Source organism: Aedes aegypti, chromosome 3, assembly GCF_002204515.2.
Source record: "Aedes aegypti strain LVP_AGWG chromosome 3, AaegL5.0 Primary Assembly, whole genome shotgun sequence".
Lineage (NCBI taxonomy): Eukaryota > Metazoa > Arthropoda > Insecta > Diptera > Culicidae > Aedes > Aedes aegypti.
Window position 1 is genome coordinate 298,275,353 of NC_035109.1, and position 24,684 is coordinate 298,300,036.

General features: G+C 43.4%; 2 protein-coding genes across 3 annotated transcripts in view; both read right to left on the reverse strand.

The window, feature by feature from the left end:
• LOC5575859 (cationic amino acid transporter 2) overlaps positions 1-4,454 on the reverse strand; it is a 33,477-nt gene extending 29,023 nt beyond the window's left edge. Inside the window, exon 1 of the mRNA XM_021852208.1 lies at positions 4,289-4,454. The gene's annotated coding sequence lies outside the window, so the exon portion shown is untranslated. The remainder of the gene's footprint in view (positions 1-4,288) is intronic.
• A 16,339-nt stretch (positions 4,455-20,793) lies between these two features.
• The window catches only part of LOC5575863 (cationic amino acid transporter 3), an 82,460-nt gene continuing 78,569 nt past the window's right edge, over positions 20,794-24,684 (reverse strand). For both annotated transcript variants that reach the window (XM_001662224.2, XM_021854833.1), the window contains one exon: positions 20,794-22,036. In XM_001662224.2, the coding sequence (XP_001662274.1) occupies positions 21,549-22,036 (488 nt within the window). In that variant the 3' untranslated portion in view covers positions 20,794-21,548. The remainder of the gene's footprint in view (positions 22,037-24,684) is intronic.

A 24,684-nucleotide genomic window follows, 5' to 3' on the forward strand; every position in this document is an offset into this window, starting at 1 on the left:
GGCTCATGAAAATAAATTCTGTCAAGTTTTGAGCTTAACGACGGTTTTAGGTTTCACAATAACTCATATAGGCCCTAGAGACTTTGTTTGTTTGAGTAGGTTTAAATACGATATTTATTCAATAACCTTCGGCAGATTTCAGGCTACGGTTGAAGATTCAATATCCTGTTCTTATAGAGTTCTTGCCTTACACAGTAGGTGGACTCAAATATGAGTAGAACTTATTTTATGTTGCTTTCTTAGGGATAATCCTTATTCGTTAGCCTTCAAAAGATCGTTAGTTATGATTACAGATCTGAAGGCATTTGCTCCAAGAAGCTCAGTGATAGTCTCAAAGCATAGTTGAAACCATAATTTGGTCCAACATTATTGTGTGAGCCCACATCTTATTTTTATAGATATTACTGCGTACATTTGTTAATATGAAATCCTGCTCCCAAGGTTTTTTTTGTATAAAACTCGATAGAATATGTTTGTTTAGGTCTGCATGTGTGAGGAGCTCATAAACCTTCTAAAAGACGCTGAGACTTTTAGAAATTAGATTTGATTAGATCATGCGAAAGATTGAAATGCCAACCTTTATACATCGAATATCTATATGTCAATTCATCTAGTTTAAAATCAACTTCTGATAGCTTAAGAAATCAAGACAGTGAATTATTTGTAAATAAAAATGGAAATTCAAAACGTTCTGAACAGATAGCTCTTGAACGACGCACTGTTAATTACCACACAGCACCAAAACATTCTGTTCAATCACTGCCGCCCTATCTGGAATGTGATCCCATAATGCATAGAACTTGACACTAAAACCTCATTAGCTTCCGATCAACCCTTTGTTTACAGTGCAATAACCTCGCAGGGACGAAAGGCGATCACACGTTTCCGTGCCACGCCTCATTAAACAGGACAGTTTAGTTGTACAATTTCATTCTTGACTATTTTTAAAGTCTCACCGCTGTCCGGATGACACGTCACACAATTCAAGCTCGTGATTTGCGCCAGCTGTAATTGGTTCATTTCTATCGGTGCGTCTACATTAGGGCGGTTCAAATAATAAAAAAAAAAAAACAATTTGGATATCCCATCTCTCATATATTCCTTATACCATGACCCCACAGTTATGGATCAAATAGTGTGGAGTCCAACCTATAAAATTAAATAAAACGACATGGAAAACTTAAAATTGTTAGTAAACTGTTTTGAGTGTAATATTTACATAGGATTGCAAAAAAATTAAAAATTGTGTCGATTCCTGAAAACCATATTATGGATCAATTTTCATATTATGGATCAAATTGTGACATATTACGGATCAGTGCGCAAAATCAAGAGATTTTCAACTCAATGCATCTGTATTGCATGGTATGGCGAAAGTTAACAATGTGTCATATATTACTGCAAAAAATAGCAGTGTTAGAGCTGGAATCAAGGGTAAAATGCCCATTTTTATTGTGATACTGCATTGTAGTAACTGAGATATGAACTGTTTCCGCTCCACACCAAGTTTTCCACCCATTTTTGTCTGCTAAAATATGAAATTTACAAACCTTGATGTTTTATTAGTTTTATCCTTAGTGCTGTTGTCTAAAAATGTCGAATTCAATGCATAAAATAGCAGAAATCTACATTCTTTGGAAGTGATCCATAACCGTGGTAAACAATCATTTCCTGGTCTATATTATGGATCACTAGTTAGAAGTGCTAATATTCGGTATTTTGAATAAAAATTCAAGTAAAATGTTTTCCAAAGATGAATGCATACTAAATCGAAGCGAACGAGCATAAAACATGCTATAACATTTGAATTTTACCACCTCTGGGAGTTTATGAATGCTGACGGCACTTCTTACAGAAACCGACCATATAATGATAGCTGTGTAGTACCAACTGAACATTTGTCAAAAACACCGTTATTTAGCGGTTGAATGTTGTGCTTAACATTACAAATGGTAGAAGACAAATAGTATAACATGTGAAAAATATGTTTTACGTCAACGTTTATGTTTTGAGCGAGTTATCCGATGTTGAACGCCAAAGTTATCCGTCACTGTGGGTGATCCGTAACTGTGTGGGCATGGTAATCTTTATGACAAAAATAAAGTTCTTTTAAAGTTTTTAGCTATTTCGGAGATGATTTGAAGGTATCCCAAAGACGTTAATTGTTTGTAGGAAAACAACTTAACTGACACTTCCAGCACTGGTGAAACTATCATATCAAAGTTGGTGCTACAATAAATTTGGATATGAGATATACTTCAATTCCGTAGGAATTCTGTGTTGATCTTGGGATTGTAATATGGATCGCAGAATTCCAGTATGGAACGTATGTAGATCCTAGGATTCCATTGTGGATCCTAGAACTCCACACGGGTAAAAATGCGGCACTCTAAAACAGGAGAAAGAGTCATGATTTCGGGAGGAAAGTGTGTTTTCATGTTATGAAAATACACCATGACCAAAAGTCATGAAATCATGAAGCATTTTACCGTAACGCCGGCTGTACGTTACGTTTTCAATTTTTAGCGAAGAAAAATGGCAATTAAAATTCTCAAATCATGAAGCATGTATGCTGGAACCATGAATAAAATTTATGGATTTAGTCATCTGTCATTTATGATTCCTATTTTTGATACGAAAAGTTTCAATTTCGGTCATGAAATCTAAAGCAGGATCTGATATCATGAACACAGGCCATGAAAACATAAGCACTTTTCATGCATTCAGATGCCTGTCATTTATGATTCCAATTTTGGTGCTGAAAAGTGGCAACTTGAGTCATGAAATCATGAAGCAGGATCCCTGAATCATGAACTCAGTTCATGAAAACGAAACATTATACGTCAATTTAGATCCCAGTTTATATTTGCCATTGGTAAACAAATAAAACAAAGTTTTACTACTTTTGTGCCGATAGTTTCGTAATAAACCGTGAAAAAATTCCACAAAAGTCAACCTAACGAGTGTGACATCTTTAGCAGAAACGCGAACATTCGGTGGCTAGGTTTGTACGCAAAATATTGTTTCGAGCATCAATTGAATTGGTAAATGGTCCCTGGGCTGGTGGATTGCATGAGTCATGGAACACTCCTTAACAATTCTGCGGATGTGGAAAGTGGAACTGGATCATCCGGCTGCCGAAGGCCTTCTGTGACCTGCTCTGTTATAGGACGTGGGGTATGCATCACTTCCGAACTGTTAAAATCGTCGATGAGCTTGTCAAGCAAAATCTTCGCTCAAAGTGGGCAATGTTTCACTGTTCTGTAAAGTCACGATTAAGTAAGTACATTGATTGTGTCGTGAAACAATGTTGGAACTCACGAGAATTTCACCAAGAATGTCATCGATATGATGACAAGGTTCCGAAGAATTTAAACTTTTTCAAAACAATTTTTTTTATAATTTCACTAGAAAAGATCACCGATCGCCACGAGACACGTTGACTAAGGTGAAGAAAGTGACAGTTAGATTTGTGTAACGCCCTGAGCATACGAATTCTTGCATAATAGTCACGATTTCATGACTTTTAGTCATGATATCATGAAACATAAAATTTTATGAAATCATGACTTTTTGTTCATGAATCCGGCAACGGATTTTTTTCAGTGCAGTGTGGATCCTGAGTTTGATCGTACAATTTCAGTTAAGATCCTGGGATCATGGAACTATAATGTGGATTCTGTTATTTCAGAATCCCTTTACTGTAGTGTGAATCTAGGGATTGTTAGGGGGACAGTGCCAATCTTGGTATTCCAGTGTGGATCTTTGGATCCCAGTGCTAAGCTTGGGATTCCAGTGAGTCCTGTTATTCCAGTATGAATCTGGGATCCCCGTGTAGATCGTGGGATTCCAGTGTAGATGTTGGGATTACTGAAAATTTGTAGGAACTCTGTTGACATCATAGTTCTAAGAGATGTGTGGTAGATGAGATTTTCAAACTATTTTGTTATTTGAACCACCCTAATATACATATGTAGATACGGGCACTAGTTGTGTGAAAGTTACTGTCACACTGTAATGTGGTGAAATGAGCGCACGATCATCCCGAAACGTCACATTATAAGGCGTGAATTATTTCTTTAAATATACATTTTTGGCAAGTTGTCATCTCACATGCATGGACATCATCAATCAAGCACTTAAAAATGTGAATTAACTCTTAACTCGAATGTGATTAATCTCATTCCAATTCGAACTTCATTTGCCAGAATTTATGTAATCGACTTTTTTTCACCGATGGAAACAGTGCCCATCACATTTTCACCACCGTTTCCGAACCATAACGCACCTCTAATCGTTGCACGCACCGTCGTAACGCACCGCACACTATCAGCAATCAGCGCCGAAGGATTACGCGTGAGATATCTTGGCCGTCGAGAATCACGTGCTCTCTGCCGGAACCGAACCGAATCGAGATGCGACCGCTCTTGTGGATGAGCAAAATTTGACTAACTGAGCACTATTTTTAAATTCGATTGTCGTGCAAATAAGTAGGTATAGGTGCACACGTACGGTGGGTGGATCAGTTGCACGGAACGAGCCAAAGCGCGCGTTGCAATTCACGTTGTCATTCAGTTCGCGCACGCAAAAGTTTCAGTCGGTGTCTTGCGGTGACGGTTGAGTTTGCCGGCTGGGCTCGCGCATGGTGTCTGCTGAAGCGTGTGCACAGCAAAATGCTTGCATTTAGGCGATTAGGCGATTCATAAGTCTCGGTTGTGGTGACTACATGCGTACTGCTGATCGAAAGCAAATTGATTACCGTATATTCGGGTGAAAATGATTACCGTGTCACAATTTTATCTCTTAGGGCTCATTCATTTATTTCATAACGCTAAAATTGGCCATTTTGGACACCCACCCACCCCCGTGTAACGCTTTTTGTATGAATATCATCCAGTTTTTGTAACATCGTTAGGACACCCCCCCCCCAGCGTTATGAAATTTGTGAATGGGCCCTTACTATATGTAACCAGAAGTAAATGAACTTTGTATGAATTATTTGTTAACGAATAGGGGGTCCATTTATTACGTAACGTTCAAATTGGCAAATTCCGACCCGCCCTCCGTAACGCTTTACATATTAATTTTTTTAAGGGGGCAGGATCCGTCATTGATTTCGGAATTTTTCAAAGCAGTTTTTTCGTTCTAAATCAAGAAAATTTACAGGAAAATGTGTTCACTGTATTCAATTCTCCAACCGAAACACAGTGAACACATTTTCATCGAACAATATTCAGTTTTGAACAGAAAAACTGCTTTTGAAGTTTCGATGATGACGATGATTACGATGACGGAGCGTTGAACGTTAAATGTTTGTATGAGCCGTAACGCTTGAGCCTACCCCCTTCCCCTCTTCGAGCGTCACGTAATTTGTGGACGGCGCTCGTGTGTCGTGAAGTTTTTTTTTATGTTAAGGAATGTTTATTTCTATGAAAATAATGTAAAATTCCAAAACGATACGGTATTAACAGACATCTATAGGCAAATATTTTCCTACAATGATAATCACGGAAATTTTGAATTTTTTGTTCAATGATTACTAAGAAACTTTGTATAGGGAGATTCCTCCGAGAGTAATTCAAGCAATTCCGTCATCCAGATTCATCCAGAATCTTCTCTGGGGATTACTGCTAGAATCCCTCTAGGGATTAATCCGAGAATTCCACCTATTATTCCTCTGAGAATTCCTCCTGAGGTTTCTGTAGGTTTTCCTCCTAGGATTTCTAGAATACCTCCAAGGAATCCCTTTCTTCTAGGAGTCTCTTTAGGGCTTCTTCCAGGGATTCTCATTCGAGTTCCACCAAGGATTTCTTAAGGATATCGTCCGGAAAATACTAACAGAATATTTTTCATGAAATCCTCCAGGGGTTTCTATCATAACTGCTTTGGTGATACCGACAGTTGCGTTGGTAATACCGCCAGGAAGATTCCCAAGGATTCCTCTTAACCACTAAAAAACTTTCCCTACTGCTCCTGTGCCTCGATCCCCCCCGGAACTACATCAGGCAACTTCATCGGGGGAGGGCTGTGCTCATGCACTTCTTCAATCTCAGCCTCTAACTGTTCTGCTAGTTCGCTGTTGGAGCGTTTTGCCCAATTGGCGGTTGAACATCTCGCCGGGACTTTGGACAGCTTTCTGTGCGACGACGCATACTTCCCTTGGGCTGGCCTCGCATCAGAGCTCTGTTGATCTTCTACTGGACGCTTATGTGCACTTCGTTGCTCTACAACGACTCGTTCTCCGCTGCTGCTGTTCGAGCTCTCCTTGTTGACCAGTTGGATGCCGAGGTCGGTCCAGCGATTCCGGTTGGAGGATGACTTCCGGTTCACTGGCGCCCAGACGACCCAAAACTGGTTTGTGACGATCGATGCTACTCGGCTTAGTCCCCGACGGTGGAGCTAGCCTACTCCGGCTACGCGCTTCTTCATGATTCGATACTGGCCGGTGGAGTGCCGAAGTCGGTCCAGCGATTCCGGTTGGAGGATGGCTTCCGGTGCACTGGCGCTCCGACGACTCAAGCCGATGATACGCTACGTACTACTCAGAGAAGTCCCCGGCGGTGGATCTATCCTACTCCGACGAAGATTTCCCCGGCGGCGGAAGATCTCCCGAACCAATGCTATCCAGGCAGATGCCGAGGTCGGTCCTGCGATTCCGGTGGAGGGAAGCTTCCGGTTCACAGGCGCCCCGACGATCATTTGCCGGTGCAACAACGCGATCTACTCAACTAGTCCCCAGCGGTGGACTTAGCCTACTCCGAAGCTGGCCGGGCAGATGCTGAGGTCGGTCCTGCGATTCCGGTGGAAGGAAACTTCCGGTTCACAGGCGCCCCGACGACCATTTGCCGGTGCTATTTCGCGAATTACTCAGCTGGACCCCGGCGGTGAACTCAGCCTACTCCGACTCGACGTTGATTGGCCAAGTGCCAGGGTCGGTTCTGCAATTCCGCAATATTAACCGATACTACGCTACGCCCGCTCTACTCGGTCTAGTCCCCGACGGAGGATCTAGCCTACTCCGATCGCGACCCGGAGCTCTCTGGTCTTCACGCCATCTCCTTTGCAGCAACGACATAATCGCCGTTATTCCCCTGTTCACCGCATTCCAGGTGCTTTCATGCTGGCACATGTTCTGCACGATGTTGTCCGGATTTAGGACGTTTGCGGTTTCTGGCATCATCTCGCTTCGTATATCCGTGAATCGAGGGCAGTCGAATATAACGTGCTCCGGTGTCTCCTCGATATTTGGACAGGCCGGACAATGTGGAGATTCTGCGTGTCCGAATCTGTGCAGATATTTCCGGAAGCATCCATGGCCTGACAGGAAGAAGTTATCTTCTCCATGTTTTCTGGTTGTCCACACCGACACGTTAAGAATGATCCTGTGGGTCCACCTTCCTTTCTCCGAGTTATCCCACTCCTGCTGCCACCTGGCCATTGTGTCCAACCTAATGGTATTCCTCACATTCCTGGTGTACCTTTGCTGGTAACATGCGATGTCCTCAGCCAGAGTGATGCAGATGGGGATCATTCCGGCGATAACGCACACTGCCTCCGATGATATAGTGCGGTAGGCACTCGCAACCCGTATAGCCATGAGCCGGAACGTACCTGCCAGCTTATCTCGATTACGTTTGGTTCCCAACGCTGCAGCCCAAGCCGGGACTCCATACCTCAGTATAGACGATGATACGGTCGCTAGAGGACGCCTCGTGCTGCTTCTTGGTCCTCCAATGATGGGCATGATCCTGGCTACGGTGTTAGCAGCTTTTGCTGCCTTTTCGCGGGCATAGTCTACGTGACTGTTGAAGTTTAGCCTGTCGTCGACCATTACTCCGAGATGCTTTAGAGAGCGCTTCGATGGGATCGCGTGCCCTCCGACGTTGATTTCCAACTGCTGTACCGCCTTGCAGTTGCTGACCAGCACCACCTCCGTTTTATGATGAGCCAACTGCAGCTTGACTCCAGTCATCCACGATTCGATGGTGTCTAGTGATTCCGCCGTCAGCATCTCCACCTCCTCCGCAGTCTCACCAGTTATCGCAAGAACGACGTCATCTGCGAACCCGACGATCTCGACTCCATTTGGCAGTGACAAGGTTAGCACTCCATCGTACATCATGTTCCACAATGTTGGACCAAGTATGGATCCTTGTGGAACTCCCGCCGTGACTTCAATTGACATCCGTCCCTGGTTTGTGTCGTAGACCAGTACCCGGTTCTGAAAGTAACTTTGCAGAACTTTACACAGATATCCTGGAACCCGCATTCTGTGTAGGGCTGCGGCGATAGCCTCCCAACTGGCACTGTTTAACGCGTTCTTGACGTCTATTGTTACCACTGCGCAGTATCGATTGCCTCTCCTCTTCTGCTTGGACGCTTTCTCCGCGCACGCGATGACTGCCCGAATAGCATCCACCGTCGAAGTCTTTTTACGGAATCCGAACTGCCTTTTCGACAATCCACAAAACAAAACAAAATTCGACAATGTAGATCATCACAAGACAAAATTCGACAATGTAGATCATCAGCCTGCCGAGGATGACCTTCTCCAAAAGTTTGCCAAGAGTATCCAGCAAGCATATTAGTCTATATGAAGCAGGATCTCCTGGCGGTTTTCCCGGTTTTGGCAGTAACACCAGCTTCTGCACCTTCCATCTGTCTGGGAAGCAGCCTTCCGCTAGACACTTCTGCAACGCTGTCCTGAATATGTCTGGGAACGCCAAGATTGCTGCCCTTAGCGCTACATTAAGGATACCATCTGGTCCGGGAGCTTGTTCAGCTTCAATCCTTTCGCAACCGTTATCAGCTCGGCGTTAGACACTTGTATACCGGCATTTTCCTCATCTACGTCAGCGTACGGTGTGGGCGGCCACGCTCACTATCACCTTCAGTTTGTCGGGACACATTTCAGCTGGGGTAACTGGGCCCTTGATCTTCGCCATCACTACTCGATAGGCGTTGCCCCAGGGATTTGCGTCAGCTTCCCGGCACAACTCCTTGTAGCAGTTCGTTTTACTCGTCGATATTTCCCGTTTGAAGGCGGCTCTGGCCAGTCGGTAGGTCACTTTACGCTCTTCCATGCTGGCTTCGGATCTAGCTCTCTGCACGCGTCTTCTGGCTCTTAAGCAGGCTGCGCGAAGGGTGCTGAGTCTGTCGTTCCACCAGTATGCAGGACGCCGTTGATTCCTTGGCTCCAATTTTCTCGGCATAATTGCGTCACACGCTCTCGCCAACGCTTCTGTCAGCTCTCCTGCATCCATGTTTGGAGCGTCGCTTACTGCTCGGAGTGCTTCGACGAAAAGATCCTTATCGAAATGCTTCGTCTTCCACCTTCGTTCTCCATTCCTCCTCTGCCATACTGAACAACTTCTCTGGCCAACGCAGTAGTGGATCGCCTGATGGTCACTGTGGGTGTATTCTTCGCTAACTCTCCAGTTCATATTGGTGATCAGCGACGGGCTGCAAAAGGTCACGTCTATGATGGACTCCCTACCGTTTTGCGAAATGTGCTAGCGAGACCGTCGTTGCACAGCCTTACGTCGAGCTTCGCTAGAGCTTCAAGCAAACTGTAGCCTCTCGCGTTGGTCAGTCTACTTCCCCACTCCACGGCCCACGCATTGAAGTCCCCTCCGATTATTAGCGGCGTTCGACCGATCAGCTTGTCGGTAAGCACATCCAACATCTGGGTGTACTGCTCCAGTGTCCATGTCGGGGGGGGGGGGGGGGGCGTAACAGCTACACACGAAGATTTCGTTAATTTTAACGATCACGAAGCCCTCGTATGAGCGTTCGACTACTTCTTGGATAGGGAATCGGCCCATTACTTGAATCGCCGTCGTCTCTGCTCTGTCTGCCACCCAATTGCCGTTATCGGGAGGAACCCGATACGATTCTGCAATGATCGCAATGTCGCACTTTGTTTCTGTTGTCGACTGCCACAACAGTTGTTGTGCGGCGTCGCATAATTGAGGTTCACCTGCGTTATCTCCATCATCATTACTGCCCTAGGTGTATTAGGGCAGTCCCTGCCAACGTGACCTTTTTCACCACATTTCCTGCAGTGTTCGGACCTGCCCGGGCCTTTGCAGTTTAGTGCCCGGTGGCCGAATTCCATGCGTTTGAAGCATCTCTCCACCGGATTTGTCTCCCGAGGGATCAGTTTCAGCGGGCAAACCGACCATCCCACCTTGATCTTACCAGCCTCGACGAGTTTTTTGGCTGCTACGACTGGTAACCGGATCGTCGCTATTTGCATACCTCCGTAAGCTCTTCTCAGCCGGATGGACTGCGGTGTTTCTTCTAGGTTGCATTGAGATAACAGTGCACCCCTCACGTCGTCTTCTGTTGTGATCTCGTCCAGTTCTCTGCATTCGATCACTGCCTCCTGGGATAAGGCTCTCACGCTTGCCTCGTTGCCCAGCGACTTCGCGACGAGCTCTCGGCAGGCCGAACTCTTGATCGACGGATCTTTTTTAAGCTCAAAGAGCATGTCACCTTTCTGGGTGCGCCTGGTTCTCACCACGTTTTCACCCAGCTCCTTAAGCTCTGGGTCCTCCCTCACTCTCCTGAGAATCGCCGCGTAGCTTGTCTCCTCTCGCGAGGTGACCGTCGCTTTTCTTTCTTCTTCGGTTCCTTTTTTTGCCGCTTCCTCTCCTTACGAGCTGTATTCTTCTCCTTTTGACCTTTCACAGTGCGCCATTCACTGCCGTTCTGCTCACTGACACACTCATTGTCACTTCTCTGCTTTTTGGGATCTTCCTCCTCTCCTGGTGTATCCCTCGTTCTTTTTTCCGAGCGGGTGGTCGGATTGCTCCTAGGCGTCTCCTGTGCAACGGCTGTTGCATTCACCGAAGTTAATGCTTTTTCTGCTCTTTCCGCTCTACTCCGCAATTCCTTCTGTCCGCGTTCTGCGGCTGTAACGGCAGACTTGATGCTTGTGACCACCTGCTTGATTCTGAGGTGGACGTTGTTTTTCGTCTAGACGAACTCATAGAGTTCATTGACCTTCCTCTTTACTTCCGACAGCTCCGACTTCTCATGCTGCCTGTCGTCTTGAGCGGTGCTACTCCCCGATTTTGGTGTGAGCACCTGACTCAGGAAGCCTGCATCCCGCTGGTTTCCCGGTGGCTCACACGGTGTGCTGCATCTGCTAGTGCTGGCTGCTACCGTCTGGCGATCTCTGCATCTTTCCGCTCCTTGCGAATACTATCGCGTCTTCGTTCCCTCCACTAGATTCTCCATCCAAATCGATTATTTGCTCCATTCGATTGGGTCCCCCCTTCGGGCCGCTATCTCTACTCGTTGTAAATAGTCGCCTCTCGTGATCCCATGGTTGTCTATGCAAGCAGGGAGGCCATGCTAGGGTTGACACAATCCTTCATGGGGGTTGTGTTCAGAGCCGGATCGGCGTAAGTCAGGAATGTTACATCTGAGCCTACTACTCACCGAGGTTGGTGACGAGTTTCGAACGTACACGAAGGCCTGCCAAGGTTTTATCAGGACGGAGGCAGTTTCCTCATAGTCCTATTCGCCGTTTCAAGTTGGTGTCACCCTTCCTTACTCAGGGAACATTAGAGTACGCTGCCAGCCCACGACTGTTAGTCGACGTATCCAATCCGTAATCCGTGTCCTGTCCGTTGTTCTGCGTTGTGACCAGTATACCATAATCAGGATTTTACTGGCATCCATCCTGATGTGCCGGTTGGCACTCCAGAGGGCTAAGGTACTTTGAAAGCGGTACCAGGTCGCTTGTTCAGGGTTACTTGCAGATATGTGGTTTTTTGTAGAGATTCACCAGAGCCCACTGATGAACCCCCGCCACATCCTAGGTAGACCATGCTTGAGGCCCTGGTCAGATGGACCAGACGCTCGGTCACCTCCCGAAGGAAGGTAGGGATAGTAGTTGCTGGGCAAGAGACTAAGGACCGTTCAAAGTTTGTTGAATAAAGTGAACCTTTCGCAAGTCTGCACTTGTAGTGTCGAACCATTCAAAGTTTATTTTAACTACAAAAATAAAGATAAAAAGAAAGGGGTGTTTTGAAAACAAAAAATGTTAAACATAAATAATTCATGAATTAGAGTTTATGTCGACACTCACAGTGACGAACCATTCATAGTTTGTTGAAAAATCATATTTACGTCCCACCGTTGTACCAATTAAATGTGCAGTCATACATATTTTATTGATTAGAAATAGTAGCATGTAACGAGCTCACCAATTGATCCGTCATCCTTGACTGAGCAGCAACAATCCACTTTCAGCTTAACTCGTTTGCTCGGCTATATAAAAGCACTCAGAGAAAATAGGCGCACGACCCGAGAGGGAAAACAACTGACGACTGCTCGGGCTTTCTTAACGCACTGCCAAGGAGCAAGCGTCAAGGTCGAAAGATCAAACAGAACTAACCGATCGCGGAACTTATGTACTTCAAGGAACAAAAATTTAGAAAAAAAAAATGTGGGGGTCCCTCGGTGGATTTTTTTGGGGAACACGTCAAATGCAAGCTAAAAACCTATATTTTTGATTGGTGAAAGATTTAGCGATGTCTATTTTTTTGTGATAATATTGTTCTACCAGACACGCCGTGTGGTTGTTGGGATGCAAATTTTCAGTTCACTTTTTATTTCAAAAGACAGCACAACAAAATATTGATATTGTACAATTATATTAATCAAAATATGAAAACTTTGTAGAACATCATTTTTTTTTCTATATCTAATATTTTGGGAGATCAGAATTTCGTTTGCATAATTCGATAAGCATCCAACCAGTATAGTTTTTAAAAATATTTGGATGGTGATACACTGAGACCAGATTCGCGAAGACGGTCTTCTTTTCTATGATTGCTGAGTTTTTTTCTTATTCTACTCTGTGTTTTCATCAATCATGCGCAAGCCGTTCAAACTCTCACATGAACATCTCAGCAAAAAATGATTGCCTTTGCATTACACCGAAGCATAAATAGCTTTTTTGAGTGAAATTTCATGCCAGCAAACGTACCAGACATGAGAAATAACAAGCCTTGTAATTAGATTTATCAGCATCTTTGGAAAAATTGCTCCGCTAACTGAGGATTTTAATAACAGTTTATTTTGAATACAATACTTTTCACTTTTTCAGCCATAAAACCATCGTGGGCTTCGTGGCCGAGCGGTTAGTGTCGTCAGGCAGTGAGCGCATCGTGTCATGAGGTGTGGGTTCGATTCCCGCTTCAGCCATTGAAACTTTTCGTCAGAAATGTTTCGCGGCTATGCCACTTGAGCATGCTTGTCCGTTGTCTAGTGTTATGTTACAGTCTGTGCAGCTAAATGGCTGAAGACGGTGTCCGTGTCTTTTTAAAACGACGGGCTGCGTTTGACGTTTCGTGACAGCGAAATCTGGGCTACATATGACGTTGATATTTTTCCTATTCGCGAGTCTCTCTCATGTGATACATACATTCTACTAGGGATTTTAGGACAGAATCGCTCAAAAGCGATCTACTTCACTCCATTTTACGGTACATGTTAACTTCAAAACCTTATAACAGCAAGATTGCTTAGGCGGGAATTGCCTAGATCTTGACAAATAATTGGTCGGTGTTCAGACAGACCAAACCAAGTGTTTTTAATGCTTTCAGAAAAACGTACCTCAAGCTTTCGAAATATCAAAGTATTGGCAATATTTTCTGTAATAATAAAAAAAATAATAACATTAACTGTGAAATTTAACTTTTCCAAAACTTCATTATTAGTCAACGTAGTTTACAAATTATAAAATGACAAAACATTCCTTGATATTGTCTGTGAAAACTTTTGATAACGCTAAAAAAAATGTGGGGTGGGTAATGTCTTTTACATTACCGCGGGGTTGACGTAGAACTACGATGATTAATAATTTGATTTGTCATGTGTATGAATTTGTAAGTGTACTAGTTTTGTGTTGTTATTGATCGGATGAAGTTTTCAGAAGTTAACTCTTTTTGGACTCATTTTGGTAGTTAGATGTTTGATAGCTCGGGTGCTTCGATCGTGAGAATCGATAGTATCTGTCCAGTGCTTTGGTCTGTAGTAATATCCATTGCATGAGCATTTAGGCTCTGTACATTGATACTCATCAATATGCAGGCTTGGCCGCTATGATCCAGTATTTCACGCAGTTCGTTTCAAAGCGTCACTAATCGATGATTGCCTAAGCGCTGCAGCTCATTCCTCAAGTCAACCCTCTTGGGAGAATTGCTGCCTTTGGCATGATGGAACTTAAAAATATTTTAAGAGTTTGTCAAAAATAGTCCTTGCAGTGAAGTAACCCGCGACAAACAAACATATACCAATTGCTGATCCTGGCTTTTGTCATAGTCGTACACGACCTCGGGGAATGTTCCACCTTGCGACTTATGAACAGTAAAAGCACAAGCACTAACCATCGGGAACTGAATGCGTTTGCAGTTGATAATGCCGCACAGTTTGAAAGTAAAATAAAAATTCTCTATACAGGAGTGAAATTGGAATTTCAAAACCAAGAGCCTTACGTTGGCATGAAATATTTTGAACTCTTATAACTGTTTTCTGGTTTAACGAAATTCCTTGAATGGCACCTTTATTGAAAGACAAGACATCAAAGGGTCATGTCGTTTACTTACTGAATCCCACATACCTGTCCAAATAGTTTAATAACTGTTTTAAAATAGAACGTTGATTTCAAGCAAATTTATATATAGGGGTGCTAGAGAAAATTTGACGTCATTTGCTTTCCATTCTCCGCTTGGATCGCATCTCAGCAGGCGACAGATCGGCTTGCTCTGACCGGGCGTGCTTCTCAGGCACAGACATCGATAGCGAGCGAGAGAAGATGCCATCCGAAGCCAAAGTCATCACCGCTGCCGCCGCCAAGAAGAAGAAGAAGAGGAAGCAGTCCACAGGAAAATTTGTGGTCGAACTGTGAACACGGTCGGGCAAGTCATTCTCGCTTTGTGCTTCACCGCTTGTTTGCGTTCACCCAGCCATCGTCATCGCCGCCATCATCAGATTTCGACTTAAGCCCGGTGATCCACTACCTGTTACTGTTGTGCGCCATCCACGCCACGAAACTTTCGATTCGTCGTATAAGCAAATATGCTCAAATTTATACATTTGAGTTGAGGATTCCCCGTTTGACCATGGCAATCAACTGATAACATCCCGCAGTGTTATTTATCTGTAAGAGCATCACAGCTAGCAAAGCCATCGGCCCTTTTCAGGGCCATCAAATTAGTGGAAAAGAGTTAAAAGAGAAATATTTACGACTTTATATATGACTTCTTATATTCCTAAATCAATTTCACAGCTACATACAAAATTTCATTTGTCATGAATAATTTATGACTCAACCATTTGAGATTGTACTCGCGGACGCTGCTGCAGTGCCGTCGGGGTGAGTGCTCAACATTCCACAACGATTGTAAAATAGAGTGCCATTTCCAACAGCGTCTTTGATGTTCCATATTTTATGGGAACACTTTGATTAGCAAAATTATCACATGTAACAAAATTGCGACATATTAAGAATGCTTTTGAAAAGACATTCTCATTGAACAATTGTAATAATTTTGGCACCCATGGATCAGAAATTTACCGTCATAATAAAGAAAACTATTGATTATCAATAGCTCGTATTGAATATTTAGTTAATGTCAACCTTTCCAGCAATTCATATTCGACCAATTTCTCACGCATTAGTATTCTCCGCAATTTTCAAGTAATTCCCAGCCCAACACATTATTGGCACATACCCATTTCCCAGATTGGTCGATCAGAAAGCGAAGAGCACAAAAGGGAGGAGCATCATCTGCTATTCTGAAGTTATAAAACATGCTTCCTTCGTCGAATCCAGTTTCATTCCAATTCCGCTTTCGAGCTGGTAAGAGCTCCTCCGAACGTGCTCAGCGAGATGTACCTCGATGCTAGAGATCTGCTGAGCTGTTAATCTTCAAGCTGCCAATCCAGCATCTGGTTTGTGAAATCGCTCAAGATTTCTAGATTGGCCGATCCGCGTTTCTAGATTTCGACTCGTGGTAAACTCGTGGTCACAGCATCCAAGCTCAATCGGCCCTTTTCAGGGCCAACATACGTTCATAAAAGGGTTTATTGGATGATATTTACTGATTTATCTATAATGATCTAAATATCGCGGTATACTACAATTTGGTTCACATAATTTACCCCACATAATTACATGAATTTGAGAATTTACCGCTGCAGCGCCGTCGGACCGTAATAACATCATACTACTCAGCATTGTATGGTATTTCTAACAGCATCGTTGATTTATTATATAATGGGGGAACACTTCCTAAATTCTCGAGTATGGAAATTGGAAAATGTATTAAAATTGCGACAGATTTTAAATACTGTTCAACAAACTGTTTCCTGACCCATTGTAATGAGCAACTATTGATCTGAAATTTTTCTACATGTTAGTCTATTGCAAATGTCATAGTATATAAATCAGAACACATTGAACATTGATCAGAAATATTTAAAATTTGCACGAAACCAAAACTTGCGTGATTTTAATTAATTGTAAGCTATTAAAATAATGTTGATATTTTTACTGTTCATACGAACGCGCATGTGAATTTTCCAAGGTATGTAAATACCTAACCAAGACATCAACTTCATGTATCTTATCCTAGATTGGTCAATCAGAAGAAGGCGAAGAATACGAAAGGGAGGAGCATCGTCTGCAATTCAAATTATGTAAAACATACTATCTTCGACAGATTCGGTTCATTTAAGGGACGAATGACCTTCCGATTAAAATCCCTCTGTAACAACAACAGGATTCGGTTCATTTCATTTGCACTTTCGAGCTAGTAAGAACTTCTCGTGATAAACACAGTATGGCTAGTTTATATTTCTTAATGTGCTTATCACATACTTGCTATAATCTCTTAATTCATCTCGTAGCATCATACAATATCTGATTTATCACGAATAATCGACAATACGACAATTTGAGGATGGTCCGAGAACGCTGCTGCAGTCCCGTCGGGATGCAATAACAGCATAATGCTCATCTTATACGTCCCTTGCCAAGACATCAATTTCATATAGCCTATTTCTCAGATTAACGCAATAGACAACATGTAGAAAAATCAATTCAGATCAATAGTTGCTCATTACAATTGATCAAGATACAGTTTATTGAATAGTATTTAAAATTTGTCGCAATTTTAATACATTTTCCAATTTCCGTACTCGAGATTTTTGGAAGCGGGGGCCATGACTGGTCCTGGCTGGAAATATTCGTGGGGAGAAACTCGACCCTTTGCTGCAGGAATTTCATTAACAACTCTTTGGTAAAGCAGAAATTTTCCGAGGAAAATTCTGCTAAAAGTGAACTTTTCCAAAACAACTCTTGATTGGAATATTTTTCAACAACTCTTTGTTAAGTAAAATCATCCTAAATAACTCATTGCTCCATCGCCAAACCAAACCATTTCATTGAATTCATCAACTACAAGAATATGAGTGGTAAGGATAGGCAGATGGTGTATATTTCGCTGGCGTTACTTTCCAACAGGTCGCCGGTTGGCGCTGACTACTAATCCGTCCACTGAATGATTTTCAGTTGTTGCTTTCGCTTCGTTGCTCTCTGGTTCCGTTCGTTACTCGCACACTGTTGTGGCTTTCACGCGCTCTTCTTTGCTGCTCCGCTGCTTGATCCGTTCGTTATGCCGTTCGATTTGTGAATGAGCTGGGAGCAGAACAACCATTGGTTTTATTTGCTCGAGCTCCGTTCACCGATGGCGAGTGGTGGGGTTCTCACTTGGTTGTTTCGTCACTCCGTTCGCTACTCGCACGCGATTGGTTATTGCTTTCACGCTATTTTCGTTGATGATTCTTCGCTGAGAAAAAAAAACTGCAACTCTTTTGATTTTTCATGCAAAATCAACTTTGATAAACCATATCTCAGTTATTTATGAACCGATTTGAATGAAATTTTCACAGAATATCAGACATAACTTAAATTTTAACATATATTTTTGAGTGATTTTTCCAATCACACGTTGAAAAGCAGTAACGGTTTGACTAAAGTGAATTTTTTGACGAATTTTTATAATTGACATAACTAAACAGCAAAGTTGTAGATTTTGACGAGATGAATAAGTTTGCTGAAGACAGTTTTTGTGTAGGGCTATCAGAATTTAAGATAAAAAGTTTTGAATTATTCGTCGAAAATTACAGTTTAGTCAAACCGTTATTACTTAAAAACTTGTGATTGGAAAAATTATTCAAAAATATATGTTTAAACTCAAGTTACATCTGATGTTCTGTGAATGTTTCATTCGACAATATTTCCATAAATAACTGAGATCTAACTTACCAAAGTTGGTCATTTTGTATGGAAAATCGAAAAAGTTGCAAATGCATATGAATAAGTTGGGGCTTTCCTTAGCCGAGTGGTTTGGTTAGAGTCCGCGGCTACAAAGCAAAGCCATGCTGAAGGTGTCTGGGTTCGATTCCCGGTCGGTTCAGGATCTTTTCGTAATGGAAATTTTCTTGACTTCCCTGGGCATAGAGTATAATCGTACCTGCCACACGATATACGATTGCAAAAATGGAAACTTTTGCAAAGAAAGCTCAAGTTCGGAGGAGCTCTTACCAGCTCGAAAGTGGAAATGGAATGAAACTGAATCCAACGAAGGCAGCATGTTTTATAACCTTGGAATAGCAGATGATGCTCCTCCCTTTTGTGCTCTTCGCTTTCTGATCGACCAATCTGGGAAATGGGTATGTGCCAATAATGTGTTGGGCTTGGAATTACTTGAAAATTGCGGAGAATACTAATACGTGAGAAATTGGTCGAACATTAATCGTTGGAATGATTGGCATTCCCTAAATATTCAATACGAGTTATTGAATATTAATAGTTTTCTTTATTATGACGGTAAATTTCTGATCCATGGGTGCCAGCCAAAATTATTACAATTGTTCAATGAGAATGTCTTTTCAAAAGCATTCTTAATATGTCGCAATTTTGTTACATGTGATAATTTTGCTAATCAAAGTGTTTCCATAAAATATGGAACATAAAAGGCGCTGCTGGAAAAGCCACTCTATTTTACAATCGTTGAGCACTCACCCCGACGGCACTGCAGCAGCGTCCGCGAGTACAATCTCAAATGGTTGAGTCATAAATTATTCATGACAAATGAAATTTTGTGTGAAGCCGTGTGAAATTGATTTAGGAATATTAGAAGTTATAAATAAAGTTGGAAATATTTCTCTTTTAACTCTTTTCCACAAATTTGATGGCTCTGAAAAGAACCGATGGCTTTGTAAGCTTCGATGTTGTTACGGATAAATAACACTGTTCGGACCAGCAAAACTCAGGGGGCTTCTGGTATTTGCCCCTAACGGGATTGCTTCTTGACCACCAATGATGATTTCATCACGAGTCGAAATTTTGAAGCGCGGGTCAACAGCTCCTCGGCCGATGAAATTTGCGGCGGCGACGACGATGGCTGGGTGAACGCAAACAAGCGGTGAACCATAAAGCGAGAATGACTCGCCCGACCGTGTTCACAGTTCGACCGCAAATTCACCTGTGGACTGCTTCCTCTTCTTCTTCTAGGCGACGGCAGCGGTGATGGCTTTAGCTTCGGACGGCATCTTCTCGCGCTCGCTCGACAGTTTGATTTGAGCGAAGCAAGACAAACGGGGGCGTCCTTCGCTATCGATGTCTGTGCCTGAGAAGCACGCCCGGTCAGAGCAAGCCGATCTGTCGCCTGCTGAGATGCGAGCCAATCGGAGAGTGAAAAGCAAATGACGTCAAATTTTCTCTAGCCACCCCTATTTATAGATTTGCTTGAAATCAACGTTCCATTTTAAAACAATTATTAAACTATTTGGACAGGTATGTGGGATTCAGTAAGTAAACGACATGAAGCTTTGATGTCTTATCTTTCGATTGAGGTGCTAATCAAGAAATTTCGTTAAGCCAGCGAAAAGTTATAAACGTTTAAAATATTTCATGCCAGCGTAACGCTCTCGGTTTTGAAATTCCAATTTCACTCCTGTATAGAGAAGAAAGACGTACTTCTACGTCAAAATTACCCCTAAAAATTTGTATAGTTGTCAAACCGTTCGATTATAGTATAGAAAGAATTTAAGGAAAGCAATTCCATTATTGGCTCAAAATACGACCTAGTTCGAGCTACACTTAAATATTGGAGTATTTATTACAATTTGATTTGAAATTCTGTCTACTTTACTCAAATCCCTTGAAATTAGAAGAAATGTGCCTCTGTAACCGGCCCTCTGATATCTGTACACAGTATTCCATTGTCTGTTAATCTTCAAAATCCGCAGCCTTATAACAAAAATGCGCTTTATTGCGCTTAAATTCGTCCATTAAATAAACTAGTCCAATGACATGACTGATATGAGAAATCCCTCAATGTCAGTGCTGATAAAAAAATTTGGAAAATTTCTTTCACCATCTACAAATAATTATACCGACCAATCGACGGCGTTTATACCTCTCACAGCACTTACCGGTTCTTCTGATAAGCCGTTCATGACCATCAAGGGCTTACTTATCAAATCCGCTTCAAGAATTTTATCCCCAATTTCCAATCGCAATTGGCTGCCGAGAGCACTGATAAGCTGATACGGCGCACGGTAAAAGGAATTACGTCAAAAGTCGAATCATGCAAGTTTCTTGGATTTGGTATGTGTGCCACAACCCTCACGTCAATGGGCGCGTGTCCACAATTTCTGCGCAGACTTGTACCGAAGAAACGATAAGCGAAAACAATCACACAATTACGTTAATCTTGATTTATTAGCTTTTTGCTCAATTACAACCGTTGACACATTCTGGTATCAGGTGTCTGATGTACGACGCTTTAAAAATTAGGCTTTAACCTTTTTTCCTGGCTTAAAATATTGTCTTGATTTATCGATTAGATTGATAAAATAAAAATCGTACCACTAAATTCTGTTTTATCACAAGCATTGTTTCTGTTTCGCCTTCACAAATTACTGTATCGGGTGAGCGAACTGGACTTTCTTCTTTCGACCGTGACCAGACTGACGAGGGGCAGGACCTTTGAAAATATCACTAAGTGTTGTCTGGTTCCTATCTAGTCTGGTAGTGTTTTTTTTAACAATGTAAGAAATACTATGAATCCTAACCTCTATAATACACATGAAACATCCTGCCGGCCAATCAAATGTTCGCAAACGCTCCTGATCAAAGTAAAATCGATTTGAGAGAGCTGATATTAACAAAAATCTAACATACTCTCTTGGTTGTTTTGTCCGGTGGTGGCCCATTTCACATAAAGACCGTTTGGAATTATGGACGTTTCGCATAAAGCAGTTTTATACAAGAACAGGAAGCGTTTTGATGAAGCCATATAATGTCCATTATGTGAAACGTCCACACTTAAAATTATGCGAAATGTCCTTATACATAACGTCTTTATGCGAAATGTCTCACCCCCGTTTTTGTACTTAACCGCTAAATATCGTCAAGTGTACGAAAATGCCTCTTGCTGGGATGCTCCGCCCCCTAGCTATTCATTGTTGAGTGAGTACGAATTCTTGGAACTCTTCCGGGGATTCTCGGCCGGGACTGTCGATACGAATTTGTCATTGCTCCCATCAAAAGCATTGTTGTCGATTCCGTTCTTGACGATGGTAATTCCATTTCCGTTGACGGCTGCCTGCTTGGCAATCGCACCTTCCACGGAATGTTTGATTCCGTACGTGAAGTAGATCAGGTAACCGATCACGATCCATACGGCGAATCGGACCCACGTTCCGGCGTCCAGCTGGAACATCAGATACAGGTTGAAGAACACACTCAGCATGGGCAGTAGCGGAACCAGAGGAACTTTGAACGTTAACTTGGTGTTCTCCGTCGGCTGAAGGGCGGTCACTATGATCAGGAACACCATGCAGGCCCCCAGCACGGAAATGGCAGCGAGCGTTCCGGGATATTCCGCTGAGAGTTCGTCCGTTGCTAACACCAATATTGTACAGACGGCACACACCAGTAAGGCTGAAATATTTTAACAGGAATTGATATTATTGCCAATAGCTTTATCAATGTACTTTGCTACAAAACATTATAACTTGGCTTTTTGGTTATTTTTCGGAACTGTTCAATCTTACGTCTACTTGTTATAAATTAATTTGTACTAAATGATGTCTACTGATCACAAATGAGCAATTTTTAGCTTTTCATAGTACAGTTAAACCTCCATAAGTCGATATCTGACGGGACCATCGACTCTTGGAAATATTGAGTCATGGAACAAAAATGCTTTGGCAAGCTCATAAAATCATAAAATGTTGTTTTTGTATGTTCCTATTAGTCGATATCGATTCATGGACCATCAACCATCATCATGAAGGTTTCACTGTAATACATTTATGTTTTGATCACAAAGTTATCGTAAAAACTCTTGGATCGGGTTATCCTCAACAGGGTGATGCAATGCACAGAGAGCGAGAATGGGCTATCATAATGGCAGTTTGGATTCCGGAAAGGAAGATCATCGGTGGAAACATTTCGAACAGTGCCGGAGAGGGCCGAGAAAGCCTTGAAACAAAAGCGAAGAGGGGATCGTTAGTGTGCTGTGGTCATGATAGATGTGAAGAACGCGTTCAACAGCGCCAGCTGGGAGGCCACAGCGCTGCACACATTGCGGGTTTCCGACTACTTGTGCCAGATTATGAAGAGCTACTTCCAAAACCAAGTACTGAAGTATGAAACCAACGCCGGCCCGAAAGAGTTAAGAATAACGTCTGGAGTCCCACAAGGTTCCATACTGGGTCCAACACTGTTGAATGCGATGTACGATGGGTTCCTACCGCTGCAGCTACCAAGGGGTCGAGATCGTCGGCTTCGCCGATGACGTCGTCCTATTAGTAATAGGTGAGACGCAGGAGGAAGTAGAAATGCTGGCAACAGAGGCAATTGCTCTGGTCGAAGATTGGACGGCGAGAAAGTCAAGCTAAAGATAGCCCACCACAAAACGGAGGTGCTAACAGTCACGTTAATTATGCGTGCGACAAGGCGAGCAATGCGCTCACAAGAATTATGCCCAACATAGGTGGTCCTAGAAGCAGTAAAAGGCGTCTTCTGGCTGACGTATCAGCATAGCTACTAAGATACGATGCGCCAGCCTGGGGCGCGGCGCTACAGACCAAGCGGAATCGGTATAGGTTGAACAGCGCGTTCCAACTCATCACCATGCGAGTGGTGAGCGCGTACAGGACTTTATCATCGGAGGCGCCATGCGTAATCGCAGGGATGATCCCGATCTGCATCATCCTGCCCGAAAAAATTGACTGCTATCAGCGAAGAAAAGCCAGGCAGGCGAGAAAGTTGGCAAGAATTCGTGAGTGCTTCAGCGTAGAAGGAGATGTACAAGGAATGATAAACTATCCCGATTTTTGGAATATGATGACAAACAACAAATAATTTCTGTCTTACAGCGCAACTGGCGAGCAGAACAATGAAACCAGACGCAGAGAGCATCGCTTGACGTCGGGTTGTCGGGGCGCTGATAAACCGGAAGCCAATCTCATACCGGAATTATCGGACCGACCTCGGCACTCGACAAGTCAGTCTGTTGATGAGAGGAGACCGTCGGGCGCGAACGGAGTAGGCCAGATGCTTCTTCAGGGACTAGACGGAGTAAAACAAGCGTAACGTAGTATCGGTAATAAGTCGTCAAGGCGTCTGCATACCGGAAGTCACCCTACAACCGGAATTGCAGAACCGTCCCTGACACTTGGCCGACCACCATCGAGTCGGAGTAGGCTAGATCCTCCGCCGGGGACTAGCTGAGTAGATCGCGAAACAGCACCGGCAAATGGTCGTCGGGGTGCCTGTAAACCGGACGTTTCCCTCCACCGGAATCGCAGGATCGACCTCGGCATCTGCCCGAATAACATCGGTTCGGAAGATCTTCCGCCGCCGGGGAAATCTTCGTCGGAGTAGGATAGATCCACCGTCAGGGGCTATTCTGAGTAGTACGAACGTATCACCGGCTTGAGTCATCGGAGCGCCAGTGAACCTGAAGCCAACCTCCAACCGGAATCGCTGGGCCGACTTCGGCACTCTACCGGCCAACAACGGAGTATGAACAACGCGTAACGTAACCGCCGGCTTTGGGTCGTCGGGGCGCTTGCGAACCGGCAGTCCCCCCTCAACCAGAATCGCAAGACCGACCTCGGCATCCAACCACTCCGCCCGTATAGCATGACGAGCAGAGAAATGGAGTCAAGCGCACCAACAAAAACAGTAGCATCTATCGAAAAAAGTCTCACATGGCCCAGGCGTGCGGTGGGCCCCAAAATATGAGTGACGTTGAAGAGACAAAATGCAGCCAGATCGAATAGCGCAAGATGTGACGAAAAGGCGTAGCATCAACAAGCCCTCCGCCCCCTGAAGCAATACCATGAGGTAGTTCCTGGGGCACATTGGACTTGTAGCCCAATCCAAAGAAAAGTGGCGTGGTACAGAGTTGTTTTCCCCTTTTTTCTCTGTTACCGCACTCGAGACGAGCATCCGCAGTAGACCGGTGAGTAATAAAGCTTGATACCCCGTTAAGTGAGAACCACAGAGTCTAAGCCCCATGTGCTCCCCAGATAGCTGGGTTAGCAGAAAGTTTTTAGCTTTGCTAGAAGTGCGAAAAT